We start from the raw sequence: 14,727 nt of genomic DNA on the forward strand, positions 1-14,727 counted from the left end.
TGTGCCTTTCCCACCCTCTCTGCCAGACTTCTAGAGCTCCAAAGAGAAAGGAAGAGAGAGGCAGGGGCTTGTGCTGGGCTGATTTAGGGAAATGCTGAAGATGCAAAAGGGAAATATTATAATAAGGGAAAAATCCATTTTGACCTGAAAGTTACACTAAGTTCATGGAAAGCCTAAAAGGGATACAATTTATTTTCCCTATCTTCTGTTTAGGATCTGGCAGAGAACCTACTTTATGTTAAAAAAAAAAAAAAAAATCAAACTCATGGAAGTCCAGGAGCCTCTTAACCTGGAAAATAACCCCTGGCTCTCTAAGAGTTTAATCTAGAACAGCCCTGACTTTGGGAGTTCCTCGAAAGCTAGGACTCGTGGGCACACTCTACAGCAAGTCCCCAGGCAGTACTGGGGAGTGAGGCAGCCAACATTACACAGCGGCTTTCCGGAATAGAAACTAGGGCCCTGAGGAAGAAAGAGGAGTCTCACTGAGTGAGGAGAGGGTCTGCTTCCCTTCCCAAGAACGGACTGCCAGGGTTTCTTTTCACTCTAACGAATGGAACACTCTTATCCAAAAAAAGAACATTCCACACACACTGTCCTCCAGCTGCTTACCCAGTAGAGCACGTCTGTCCAGCCCTCCATGGTGATGCACTGAAACACGGTGAGCATGGCAAAGGCAAAGTTATCAAAGTTGGTGATGCCTCCGTTTGGGCCAACCCAGCCACTCCTACACTCCGTGCCATTGGCGGCACACTGGCGTCCATTCCCTGAGAACGCACACGGAGCTGGGTCCTCTTCAGCTAGGATATCTGCAAACAGAGTACGTGGGCATCACCACTCCAGACATGAACACCAGGGAGCCCAAAGTCAGGGGAAGCTGAGTGCCCTTGCAGAGCCTAGAACACCTGCCTCCCAGCTCTGCTATGCTATGCCTCCCACTTGACCCTCAAGGTCCACTTCAAAGACCCCCCACCCCCGTGGCATATGCTCTCGAGTCCATGGCTCTCTCCTCTGCCCTGACGCTATAGAACAATGGTGGTGATTCCATTCATGTTCTACTACTGGGGACACCTCATCTCATTTGCCAGGATGCATTACATAGGAAATCAGGATAGAAAAGGAGATTAACTCCTCATTTATTCTGAACACAATTCACACTGAAAACTGGCTGGTTCTTACTGGTTTTACTGGTATATTTCGCTTCCACCCCCCTCCCCCCCATTTTGTTTTAGATTTTCCCAAAACCAAAGAAGTTATTTTGGGAAGAAAAATTAACTTTTTTTTTTTTTTAAAGTTAAGTTGCTACCGATTTCCTTACTCACCTGTGTCAGCAAAAAAACATGTTTTGTGCATTTTTCCAATAAAAAGTTCCAATCCTATAATAGCATAGATTATGATTACAAATAATACCAAAAGGGCTATGTGAAGGAGGGGAACCATGGCTTTTATAATGGAGTTCAGGACAACTTGTAAACCTAGGAGAGAGAGAAATAAGTCTGAGTCATGGAGATGCTTCAAGGATACATACATACACATATACACACATACATATACATGTACACTCACATATATAAATATACATAAAATTCCTGATGCCTTGATGCCTGCTCCACATGACAATAGTAGTAAAATTCAAAGAAATATTTAACATTAAATTAACATTAAACCTGGATGTGAGATAAGATAAAAAGGAACCTGGAAGACCATCTAATCCAACTGCGTCCCTCAACAGATGGAAAGACCAAGGCTCAGAGAGAGGATGGACCGGCCAAGGTCAAGGTCACATGATTCATTCATGTGTTCGTTCATCCATTCAACAAAGTTCCTTGAACAGCTGCTACATGGCAAGTAGAAAGTTCAGCGCTTTGGGGAGTATGACGAGGTGTTACATAAAGTGCCTTCTCTCAAAGAGGGTATGTTCTAGAAGGTAAATTGTGTGTAATTCGGATTTACACACAAATTGCCCTAGGGTAGCACACAGATGCTATAGTTGAACAGGGAAAATTAAAGAGGGATGGACGAAAGACATCACTTCTGATAAGAAACAGGACTGGGCAGCAGCCCCCTCTCGCCAAGGCCTAAAGGTGGAAGAAGATGGATTTGCACAGGTGGGCCTGGGAGAGGGGCCACTCCAGCCAGAGGCAAGAGCACCAGAAGCACGGAGGTGAGCTAGGCAATGTAGGCCGGGTGCCCATAAGCCTTGGTTGGTGGTCACACGGTAGAGAGAAGATCAGGAAAGAAAAGCAGATTACAGGAAGGTAGCTCTGGGTATTAAATTCAGATTACAGGGCTGGACTTGAGTCCATCAGCAAAACCCTGTGCCTAACCAAAACAAGCCTGTCAGAAGGAGGCTCCCCCTGGAACAAGGGAGGGAAGAGAGAGACTAGAGCCGCTCTGTACCAGACAAGTCTGATCATGGGCCCAGCATCAAGAGGGAGGTGTCGTGCAGCTGGGATGTAGACTTGAGAGCCAAGGTTGGAGCACGGACACCCAGAAGTCCTGCAAAGAGCAACACTCAGGGCCACAGGGCGGGATGGGAGTAAAACCGTGGAGAGAGGGTTGGCGAGGCAACACTGAGGTGAGAAGCAGGTGGGCAGAGGCTGCAGACCGAGGGTCAGAAAGAAACCAGAACCCACAGTGCGGCCAGGCTTCCGGACTCCTGGTATAGCATCCATGCTCTCCCCCCAGCCGGTGAGCACAGCTGCGGCTCTGCACCATTCCTGCTTTCCCCGTCCTTCCCTGACTTCCCTTCTCCCTCCCTGCCATCTCTCCTCTTTCACACCACTCTTTTACAGTATCTTCTCATTCCCCCAACACATACTCAAAGAATGAAGGAGTGTGAGCAGCTGAGACACTAGGAGTAAGAAAGAAGTCAGAAAACACCGAGCCAAGAGAATATTAACAACAGTGATGAGAGTTGACCGTGATGGCAAGCACATGGAAAGAGAGGGAGGAGATGGGGAGGGAAAACCGGGAAGAGGTTTCAGACTCAGGAAGAGCCCGTCTTTCCAAGACCATCATTACAACCCAAATCCTAGGTATCACCTTCAGATATTTAAATGTTCAATTGGTTTTAGGGGAAAAAAAAAAAGATTCATAGGATGGTTTTTGACATTTTCACCTTTTATATCAGGCATTAGATGAAAAGAAGTAACTGCTCTAATGTAACTCAGGTTGTTTTGGTTTTGTTTTTCAAGACAAGGATGGGCCATTCAAAAATCACCATTTGGTGATTTCTATTCTATTATTCATTCTAAATTCTTTGGAAATTTTATGGTAGTGCACTGTGTGTTTCATGAACATGTTCATTCATTCATTGTATCTACTGTATTTCAGATTGGCCAAATTTATGAGCTAACAGGGTTTATCTTAATGTTAATGTGTAGACTTTCCCGACATTAGGCTCCTTGATTCATTATCAGCATGGACAGCAGAGCTCTCGGGACTCTAGCTCAGGAGACAGTGGTGTGGAAGGGAAAGACCACTAGGCCAGGAACCAAGACAGCGTGTGTCTGTCCTCACTCAGCCAGCCACTGGCTGGGAGAATCTGCACCAGCTGCTAGCCCTCCACAGCCCTTGGCTTCCTCATCTAAGAGATGATGCCCACGGAAGGTCTGTAGGGTTCTTTCCCATCTGATGGTCCGGGACTCCGGTAAATATTCATCATCTGAGTGTGGGTGGTTAAGAACTCCACAAACGTCTGGGCACTCTCTTTTATGATACCTCCCAACGAATGAATACGTATTCACAGACACACCCAGAATCGTGTCTTATACTGCAGTCTGAATGCTCTGGGGAAGGTACAAGATGATTCCCAGGTTTAAGTGTAAACTGTCACACCTTCCCTGGCATTTTTAACAATTTCAGCATTCTTAATACATCACTAGACCCCAGTTGCCAACCAGCACGGAAAACATCATGACCCAGAACCCCTGGCCCAGTTGGGGCTGATGAGAGACTTGGGTGTTCTCTACTAGGGGAATTAATAACTGTGGGCTGAAAAGTCCTCAACAGGACTCAGGTCCCCATTTCTCCCTGCTGACTTCGGGGAGCGTGTGATGCGAGAGAGCTCCATCACGGTACAAGGGAGAAAAGGAAGAAATTTAGTTTAAAACCTGTTCTGAAGAACACCCTAGACTAGCCATTTCAAGAAAACCTCGTGAAACATGGAAGCCAACGCAATGATCTGTGAGTTCAGGAAGCTTCCCCAACCAGACCTGCACATACGAAGCCACAGCACCCACTCATCCCTTACAACACGTGCCGCAAACAGGCTGTCCTTTGTTCTTTGGGGGGGGGGACAAAGGCTGTCTTGTTGACTTTGAGATTAGATTAGGCTATAACAACTATATCTGAAAGAACATGCTTGCTCTTTGGACTTCTCATTTCATCATGTTCCACATAACAAAACCAGTCATTTCCAAGGTATTTCTATTTTTCTCAATTGCTTCCAGACAGCTCTGTGGTTTTGACTTGTGCTGATCTTTTTCAATGAAAATAAATGAACCATCTGGAAAAACAAGTACACATAAAACACCACTTCCTACATTTTAAAATGTTAAATTAGGAAATCTTTATTTTTTTTCCAGAGAATTTTTGGTGTGTCCCGAGTGCCAACAGGTTTAATAAAATTTCATGAAGAACTTCTGGAGAGGCGAAAACAACATGATCTGTGCTCTTTTGATGGCTTCATGAGTCATGAAAACAGGCACACCCTATGGTCCCGTATCCTTCCTCCGGCTGGAGGAGGCAGCTGTCACCACAACCCTTGGAGAGGTGCTAAGACTTCTACCCTCAAGCCCCCCCACCAGGGCTGTCCCATCAGGGACAGAGGCCAGTGAAGCAGACTCCATGGTCCTTAGGGGAACAGAAGCACGTTACAGCTACAGGCCAGAGCACAGACAGCATCTGTCCCAGCTCGGCTGGCACTAAACCTGGCCCAGACGTCTGAAGCAAATAGCAAACTAGGGTCTGGCACAGAGAGGTATTACAGCCTCGTGGAAGAAAACAGCATCCCTCACCATGAGGGGCCACCTCTGTGCTCCAGACCTCGTGCTACCGGGGCTCTCCCCGCATCATCTCATTCGGTCCTCCAAACCACCTACAAGCAGGTCTGACCCTCCCCTACATGCAGGGAGGACCTGGAAGCATCCACCTCTTCCCCCAGAGCCAGACAAGCTGAGCAGACATTCCAGGAGTCCAGCCCCCTGTTGCTGTTCACTCTGAGGAAAGCCAGTCTCTTGGGAGCCCTCCAACCCCCTCACTCGGTGTCTCTGCATAAGCCACCACTTTCAGAGGGGCCGGCCTGGGAGCAGGGGGCGGTGGTGGCAGCGAGGTGTCCAAGAAGGGAAACTAGCCTGGAATCAGGAAGCCTGGCCTCAAAGCCTCGTGTCACCGCTCGCTCGGTGTCTCTGTAAGAGGAGATTCTCCCACAAAATCGGGAAGACAACAATCACTCCTAGCGCCTTCTCGGGGCCCTCATGGGGTCCGAAGGGACCAAGCAAGCAGAAGTGTGCTGTGAGCCGTGAAGCCCTCCGTGGTTGTCTGGGTGGCACTTGGCAACTCACCTGACAGCACTCCGCTCCAGAATCCTGAGCCCCACCCAGAAGAAAAATCAAGTCAACAAACTCCTGGCTTTAGGAAACAAGACGTGCTTACTGGGCACTCCTGACACTAGTCGAAGTGGTCGTAACACCCGAAAGGCGCGGAGGGCTTTGACGTCGAAGCCTCCTGACTTGCCACTGGAGTGGTTACCGCCTTCTGTTTCTTTGGTTAATTGTTCCAGAATTACACTAAACAATCTGAAAAAAAGAAGAAAGGAAGAAACATTAGAGGCTGTCACCCAGGGAAGGAACCCAGGAGGATGATAGTAGTTATTTCTGCACAAGGACTAATTCTGTGGGGCTGCTGCCTATGCAGAGGGGAAGCAGGGCAAAGGCATGAATCAGGCTGTGAATCCCAAAAGCCACCCCCACCTCTGACATGACCAAGAACAAGAACCAATCTCAGCTGTTTTCCTGCCAACAGAGCATCCCTGAGCAAGTCCGGTCCCAATGAAGAGGGGACTCACCAGGGAGCCATCCACCTTAGGTGGATTCCCTGGAACAGAAGTCACCAGGAAAACCAACATGGCGGCCACCTTCCATACACACATTCACTATGGGCCGAACACTTTACATGCACCATCCTAGTCCTTAGAAAGTGTGATGCAATAGGGATTCTTATTATCTACATGTGAGGAAACACACTTGATGAGAACAAGTAACTTGCCCACGGTCACACTATTAGTGTAGAACTAATGTATGAATCCAGGTGCGTTGGCCCCCTCAGGATCCAGGTCCCATGAGAGCAGGGACTTTTAGTCTGTGTAGTTCATTTGTTGTTTAGTCTGTTCAAGCCTAGTGCCTAGAACTCAACACAGAAGATGCTCGAGAAATTTCTGAGGAGCAAATCAATGGGTGAGTGAACATTGACTTCAAAGTCCCAAATGTTAATCAATGTGTTACACAATTTCTGGTACAGCCCCCACACACACACACACATGACCCTCTACCCACACAGGGATGTTCAAGGAATGATATAAATCACAGATACTGAGGAGTTGTGCAAAGGCCAAAAGCAGTAACCCAAGGTAAAGGATTAATATCGTCATTTTCTCTTTTGAAATGTGTCTAATATTGTATCTGGCAGCCACGACACATTTTTTCCTACTCTCCAAAGGTTTTTTTGGATAAAGCTATTTTCAGACAATCTGCTCACTTGACAGTTACTTTTGCTCTTTCAAATAAACATTTACTCTTTGGAATTATTGCTTGTTTTTCAGAATAAATCTAAATTTGCCCATTTCAAATAGAATCAACTCTGGCCAATCAGATTGTGGGGATGACTGGCCCAGCAACAAAGAAAAGGTTTCTGAAGTTTAATTAGGAGCTGAAGCAGAAACTCTGCCCCCACTGGCATGCTTCTGGACTGCCAAGACACGAAGTCCATAAAATACAGGGTGGTCTGATTACAGTCCTGATCAGGCATAGTCCTATCATTCTGGGGCACTTAAAGACCAGCCATGTGTTTTAACAACAGTCCAGCAATTAGCAGTGAACCTAGGTGGGGGCAGAGCGGGGTGGCACCCGTGGAGAGGGATAAATCAAACCTCTACCCTTTCAGACCTTCAGATGGTGGGCTCCCTCTAGTTATGACTGGAGAAATAGATCAAATTTATGACCGGTTTCTCTCATTAGAATAGTTTTTTTTTTAATTACTGTAAACCCCTGCAATAGGCTCCAGTTAAAAGTCTCCCCTCTAAAACAAATTCATAGCTTCACAAAAACAAAGAACAAGGAAGAAAGAAAAACCTCAAACTCTTCTGAAATGTGGCAGCCACAGGAATTTTCATCCCAAAGGGTTAGGAAAGTAATTTATGCAGGTGGTGAATGAAGATCACTTTCAAGTGTCTGTGTTTTACAGTGCGTACTTCATGGTCCTTTAACCCCTTGTTCTTCAGCAATGCCCTTGAAAACAGGTGAATGATGTCTCTCTCCCATAACATAGGAACCTGAGCCAGAGAGGGAAGCTGGCAGCCTTCTCCAGATAGCCAGGGGTGGAAGGGGCTGGAGCTGGCTTCCATTCCTAAGAGTTAGGAGGCTTTAGGAAAGTTCCTCTCCTCCTCTAGGCCTCAGTTTCCCCCTCTGTAAAAGGAGAAAACTGGATTAAAGGATCCAGAGCCCTGCCCGTCCCAGTCTAATATTCTATGATTCTACTCCCTTCACCACTTAGGCCCACCACCCGCAATGAGAAAAAGGACCACACACCTGGAGAGTTCAGGACATGAAGAGAAAGTATTTGATCCTAGAATATTATAAAGTTTACCCCAATGCAGAGGAAAAAGGCAAGGAGCTACTTAAACGGACTCAAGTTGGAAGCCCTAGCATGACTGTCCCACTTTACTTCACAAAAGTTTAAGTGATGAGCCTGAAATGTATGTTGACTGAAACATTAAGTGAGTGGAGTAAACTTTTCTATGCAGGGAACACTATCAGCTCTGGTAGACACATTGAGTCCTCTTGTGGTCACACTATTACCGTTAACATTTCAGAAGTATCAGTTACTTCCTTAATGTCTCTGTTATTGGGAATCTTGACAAAAGCAATAGGTCACAGTTGGCTTGGAATGGAAAATCCATTGGATTGAGATACAGCCTGCAGTTGGAAACTTTAGTGAGTAGAAATTTGATTCACATGAAGGCCTAATAACTTTTCTTTTTTAAATTTTTCTTCCGCTCTTTGACTATAATTTAGTGCATATTTTGGATAAAATAAATAATCTTCTCAAGTTCTTCATATTTAATAAGAAAGACCAATGAGTCCATTCCTATTTTCGTTTCCTAGGTCATTTTTTTACTTTTTAAGTCAACCTTATTACAGCTCAACTTATATATGATAAAATACATCTACTTAAAATGTACAATGAGAGGCGTTTTATCAAATGTAGAAGTCCAAGTGCAAATACCACAGTCAAGATTGAGAACATTTCCACCATCTCCCATAGTTCTTTAATAGCTCTGTGCAATTATCTCCCTCTTGGCTCAGCCTTTTGTATCCACTGATTGGCTGTCTATCACTTTGGGTTGTTTTTTCCCTTTTCCAGAATCTTTAATAAATGAAATCATACAACACATGTTCTTCTTTTAACTTCTTTTGCTCACCACATTTTTGAGACATCCAAGTTGTTACATCTATCCACAGTTCATTTCTTTTTATTGTTGGGATATTCCATTGTATGAATATACCATAATGAATCTATCCATTCACCTGTTAGGTGATATCTGGGTCATTTCCAGTTTTTCTCCATTATGAATAAACTCTGTGAGCATGTGTTTTCATTTATCTTGGTAAGTAACTAAGAGTAATATGGTCCTGTGGTTAGAGCATGATTAACATGGTAAGAGGCTGGCAAACTCTCCCAAAGTGACTACACCATTTTCCATTTCTACAAGCAGTGTATGAGAGTTCCAGTTGCTCCATATCTTGGCTAAGATTTAGTACTGTCAATCTTTCTATATTTAGTAATGCTAGTGGGTATGTAGTGTGTCACTGGGATTTTAATTTGCACTTCTCTAATTTCTAATGATGTTGAACATCTTTTCAGGTGCTTGTTAACCATTTACATATCTTCTTTTGTGAAGATCTGTTTGAATCTTTTGTCCATTTATATAGGTTGTCTTCTTACTAATGGGTAGTAAGAATTCTTTATATATTCTGAATACAAGTCCTTTGTCATTTATCTGTATTGTGAATATTTTTTCCCAGCCTGTGCCTTAATTTTTAATTTTCTTTACACTATCTTTTGAAGAAAAATTTTAAATTTTGGTAAGCTCCAAAATTTCAATTATTTCTTTTACGGCTGGTGCTTTTTGGGTCCGAAAAAAAACAAAACAAAACAAAACAAAACAACTCTGCCTTTCCCAAGGTCACAAAGATCTTCCCCTAGACATTATATAGTTTCAGCTTTCACACAAAGGTCTATGACCCATTTTAAGGTAATATTTGTGTATATTATAAGGAAAGAATAAAGATCCTTTTTTTTCATAGGATAAATAGTTGTTCCAGTACCATTTGTTAAAAATGGACTACAATTTAGTACTACAACTTATAATTCAACCCACTGAGACAAATTCAACCCACTTAAAACAAGGCAACTTTGTCTAAAATAAATTGATTATATACATATAGGTCTATTTCTAGAATCCCTAATTATGTTCCATTGATCTTTAAGTCTACTTCTTATGCCAACATCATACAGTAGTCTTGACTACTGTAGCTTTATAGTAAGCCTTAAGATCAGATTCCAGCTTTGTTCTTAAATATTTCAGCTAATCTTCAGCCTAATTTCCATATAAGTTTTTTTTTTTAAAGATTTTATTTATTTATTTGACAGACAGAGATCACAAGTAGGCAGAGAGCGGGGGGGGGGGGGGGGGGAGAAGGCGCCTAGCTGAGCAGAGAGCCTGATGCAGGGCTCGATCCCAGGACCCTGAGATCATGATCTGAGCTGTAGGCAGAGGCATTAACCCACTGAGCCAGCCAGGTGCCCTCCATATAAGTTTTTGAATAAACTGTCAATCTCTACAGCAATCTTGCTGGGATTTAGATTAGGATTCAATCTATAGCTCAGTTTGAGAAGAACTGATATCCTAAGAATAACTGAGCCGTCCAATCCATGAACATGGTACATCATTCCATTTATTTAGGTATTCTTTAATTGCTCTCAGCAAAGTTTAGTCATTTGTGGTGTGCTATTTATCCTTAAATATTTATGCTTTTTGATGCTATAGTAAATAATGTCTTTAAAATTTCATTTTCCAATTGTTCATGACTAGCATATAGAAATTCACATGTTCTAACACTGATCTTCTATCCAGAAACATTGCTAAATTCATTCAGAATACATAATTTTGATGACTTTAATACTCTTAAATTCACTAAAACTTATTTTATTGCCCAGAATAGTTCTTGGTCAATGCTACATGTGCATGTGAAAAGAATGTGCTTTCTGGTCCCGAGTGTTCTAAAAATACCGATTAAGTCAATTTAGGCGGTACTGGTCAAATACCCTATATACTTGGTGATTTTCTTTCTAGATGTTCTATCAAGACTCGTGAGAGAAATATTGAAATGTACAACTACAATAATAGATTTGTCCATTCTTTTCTTCAGTTCTTTCCAGGTTTGCTTGGTGTATTTTGAAGCTTGGTGTATTCTGAAGTTCTGTATATTAATTATATATATGTTATGATAATTACATATAATTAATATATAATATTATATAATTATATCTTCATGAAAGAATTCTTTCATCACTATGAAATATTTATATCCTTGATAATATTCCTTGTTCTGAAGTCTACTTTTTAGGACTAATATTGCCACTCTACCTTTTTTAGATTAGTTTTCACATGGTATATATATTTTTCCTGCCTTTTTACTTTCAAATTCTTTGTGTCTTTATAAGTTAGGTTTCTTGTAGCTACTATAGAGTTGGGTCTGGGTTTTTAATCTGTAAAATCTGATAAACTCCCTATTATAATAAAGATTTAGGTGGGCTTATATCTATTATCTTGCTGTTTGTTTTCTGTTTGCCCTGTCCATTGTTCCTTTTTTCTACATCCCTTTTTTGAATTACTGAGCATTTAAAAATTCTATTTAATCTCCAACATGGGCTTATTAACTATACCCATTTATTTTTCTAGTGGCTTCTCTATGGCAAATGTTAGCAAAAATCTTCTGTGGAGTGTCAGATAGTAACTATTTTGGGACTCGTAGGCCATAGGGTCACTCACAACTATTCAGTTCTGCCATCCTAACACCAAATAGCCATAAACATGAGTGAGTGTGACTGTCTTCTGATAAAATTATCTTCCCAAGCAGACAGGAAAATACTTTGTCAAAGTGAAAAATAAAAAAGGTAATAAACCATATTTGGTCTACGGGCTGAGGTTTGCTGGCCTGTTCTCTAGGGTTTACGTCATCATCTCTAACTTATTACCGTCTACTTTCAAATAATATTTTATCATATTTACCACCAGCTGTACAAGCTGTTTTCAATAGTATATAGCTATTTCCTTCTTCCTGTCCTTTGTGCTATTATTGTCACATATTATACGTTCACAGAAGCTATGAAAAATACATTGTTATTACTTGGGCTTGGGCTTTAAATAATCAATTATTTTTAAGAAGATTTTAAAATGAAGGAAAAAATGTTTTTATATTTACCCATTCATTTACCCTTCCTGGAATTCATTTAATTTCATTTTCCTTCAGTGTGAAGAAATACCTTTAACATTTGTTGAGGTATAGGTTTACTGGAGGTGAATCCTCAGCTTTGGTTTGTCTGAGAAAGTCTTTTTACTTCAATTATGAAAGCTATTTTCACAAAGTAAGAATTCTAGGTTGACATTTTCCCTAGCACTTTAAAGATCTCTCTCTACTGTCTTCTGGCTTCTGTAATGCTGATGAAAAGTCCAGGAATGTCTTTTTCTCTGATTATTTTTCAGATATTCTCTTTATCCTTGGTTTTGAGCAATTTCATTATGATTAGGGTGTACTTTGATGTAGCTTTCTCCATGTTTACTTTGCTTGAGCTTTGTTGAGCTCTAAATTTGTGAATTTGTATTGCTCATCACATTTAGAAAATCTGGAGTCATTTCTTCAAATATTTTTTTCTGACTCCCCTCTATCCCCTCTCTTCTGGGAATCCCCAAATATATGTATGTTAGGCCACTTGATATTACCCTGCAGATCACCAAGGTGGTGTTCAGTTTTTCTCCATCATTATTCTTTATGTTACTGCTAGGTCTTCAAGTTCCTTAATTTTTTTTCTTCTGTTGTGTCTAATTTCCTATTAAGCCAATCTAGGAAAATTTTTCAACTCTCAAAGTCCCATGTGGTTCTTTCTTTTATTGTCCAATCTTTTCTCATTGTGGTCATATTTTCCAATAATAGCTATTTTTAAGTCTTTTAAAGTAATTATCTACTAATTCCACCATCTCTGTCATTTCTAAGTCTGTCTCTATAGCTGGAATTTCCTCCTACTTATGGGCCATATGTCTTAATTAATGGTTATAAGATCTGACTGGATGCTGGACACTTGGTAAGTGTCTGGGTTTTGTTGTATTCCTTTAAAAAGTGTTGAGTTGTGTTTTTTTGTTGTTGTTTTTGTTTTTGTTTTTTTTTGTCAGGCAGTTTGCTTTTCATATCAGTTTGCTCCTTTTTAGGCTTCTTTTCAAACATCATTAGCAAGGGATTCATGTGATCTTTACTTTCTAGCAGGAATTGGCAAAACAGATAGTAAATAGTTCAGGCTTTGTGGACCTCAACTACTCAACTATGTAAACAAATGCATGTGACCATGTTACAGTACAACTTTATTTACAAAAATTTGTGATAGGCTAAATTTGGCCCATTGGCCATAGTTTTCCAACCCTTACCCTAGATTTAGTTTAGCCCTACTACTAATGGCCCTTCTGGGGTCTCTACTGACAGTCCAGGCCTTGCCATTCTGGTTGGTCATAACTCAAACAGCTCTCAGACCTAAGGGAGTTGTAATTATTGTTCAGCTAATAGTCTCCAGCTTCTCTTTTTTTTTTTCTCCCAGTAGTATTCTTTCACTGGCCTCACGGATTCTTACCCCCTGTAAGGATAGATTATTCTTCAGGCAATGTTCAAGAGGACCCCAAGGCATATTTATGGAGCTCTTGCTCTGACAAGCGCCCCCTCCCTCCCATCCCATGCCTGTCAAATTTCAACCCCCAATGGCCTTCCTGGACTCTTGTCTCAGTCTTCTCAGTGCAATGAGACCACCACCCTCTGTCTGGGTCCCTGTCTTTGCATTCTACTAGAATCTGAAAAATAACTCAAGGTAGAAAGCTGAGGTGATTGTAGGGTAAGGACAAAAGAAATGGAGCTAAGCATCTCCATCCTGTAGCTGAACACGAAGTCTAGGCTCAGGAGAGGCACAGCGAGATTGTTCCAGAACCAAGAGACCTGCAAGGCTCCTGCTTGCCATTCCATATTAGATGTCAGCAAATACAGGAAGGTATGGTACATACCTACTACCTGTTCATTTCAGCTGCACTACCTTTGCACTAATACCTTAAGTGCCATGCCCTATGATGGTTTTTACAAAAGCGGACTTTTCCCCCTTGAGTCTAATTATTTCACTGGGCCACCATTTTGGATCCCATTTGAATTTCCTTAGGTTTGAAAGGGCAGGTTCAAAATTTATCCCACTCTCCTAACATCCAGCTATATTAGTCTCCCATGAAAATCTAAAGGATACACGATTTTTAAAAAGTAAGAAAAATTACGTTGCTCAACTTCAAAAGGAAGTTGACCAAAGTTATGGAGATGAACACAAAGAGATTAACAACCTCTCTCTGTAGGACCACATACAAGTTTAGGAGCAACGCACTTTACAGTTGGATAACGAAGACTCAGCAAAGGGATAGGTCGTCTTTCCTTATGTGGGTCTTTGGTCCAAAGGCCCAAAACTCCTCTGATGCGGATATATTTTTTTTCTCTCAGTGGCAAAATTTCTAGGTATGGCAGGGCCAGAATCACACAACGTAGCCCACTGTTTTTTGTTTTATGTTTTTTGAAACACTCTTCTATAACTAAACTGTTGGTGTCTCCTTCCTGTGACACAATTTCTGGAGAATGCCTGCTTCTCTGCATTTTCTGACTTATTTCATTTCATGCCAGATACCTGACATTATTCAGACACTTGTTTTTTTTATTTAAAATGGGACAGTAGCATGCCAAAGTTTTTCCCATAAGTCAGCAAAAAAAATTAATAGCTTTGCTTAGGGCTGTTAAATAGAAGAGTACCTTGCTGCTCTGAAGGATTTATTAATATTTTACTGGTTTGGGGTTTTTTGTTTGTTTGTTTGCTTTTTATTTACCAGGGTGCTAAGTGTAAGAGTTCTACTCATTTGACTCTAGCCACCAGCAGGGCTGGCCTATTTGTGAAAACCCAAGTCCTCTGGAAAATGACCCCTCTTACATTGGGAGCTTCAACCTCCTTCTACACGTGTTACTGGAAAGGAAGTAAAAGCAATGAGGGGATTCGAACCCAGAGACTGATAGCAGCATTACTCATCTTCAAAACCCTCCTGAAAGTTCTGGCCTCAAGTGCTGAGCAACGATGTTCCCTCAAGACACTGTGGCTTTCCATTAC

The 14,727-nt window shown here is 41.7% G+C and overlaps 1 protein-coding gene across 1 annotated transcript in view; it reads right to left on the reverse strand.

The window, feature by feature from the left end:
* The window catches only part of CACNA1D (calcium voltage-gated channel subunit alpha1 D), a 299,526-nt gene that overhangs the window by 139,337 nt on the left and 145,462 nt on the right, over positions 1-14,727 (reverse strand). Inside the window, 3 exon segments of the mRNA XM_047691769.1 lie at positions 610-806; positions 1,320-1,472; positions 5,656-5,798. Coding sequence (XP_047547725.1) covers positions 610-806; positions 1,320-1,472; positions 5,656-5,798 — 493 coding nt within the window.

The sequence above is a fragment of the Lutra lutra genome, chromosome 1, assembly GCF_902655055.1.
Source record: "Lutra lutra chromosome 1, mLutLut1.2, whole genome shotgun sequence".
Lineage (NCBI taxonomy): Eukaryota > Metazoa > Chordata > Mammalia > Carnivora > Mustelidae > Lutra > Lutra lutra.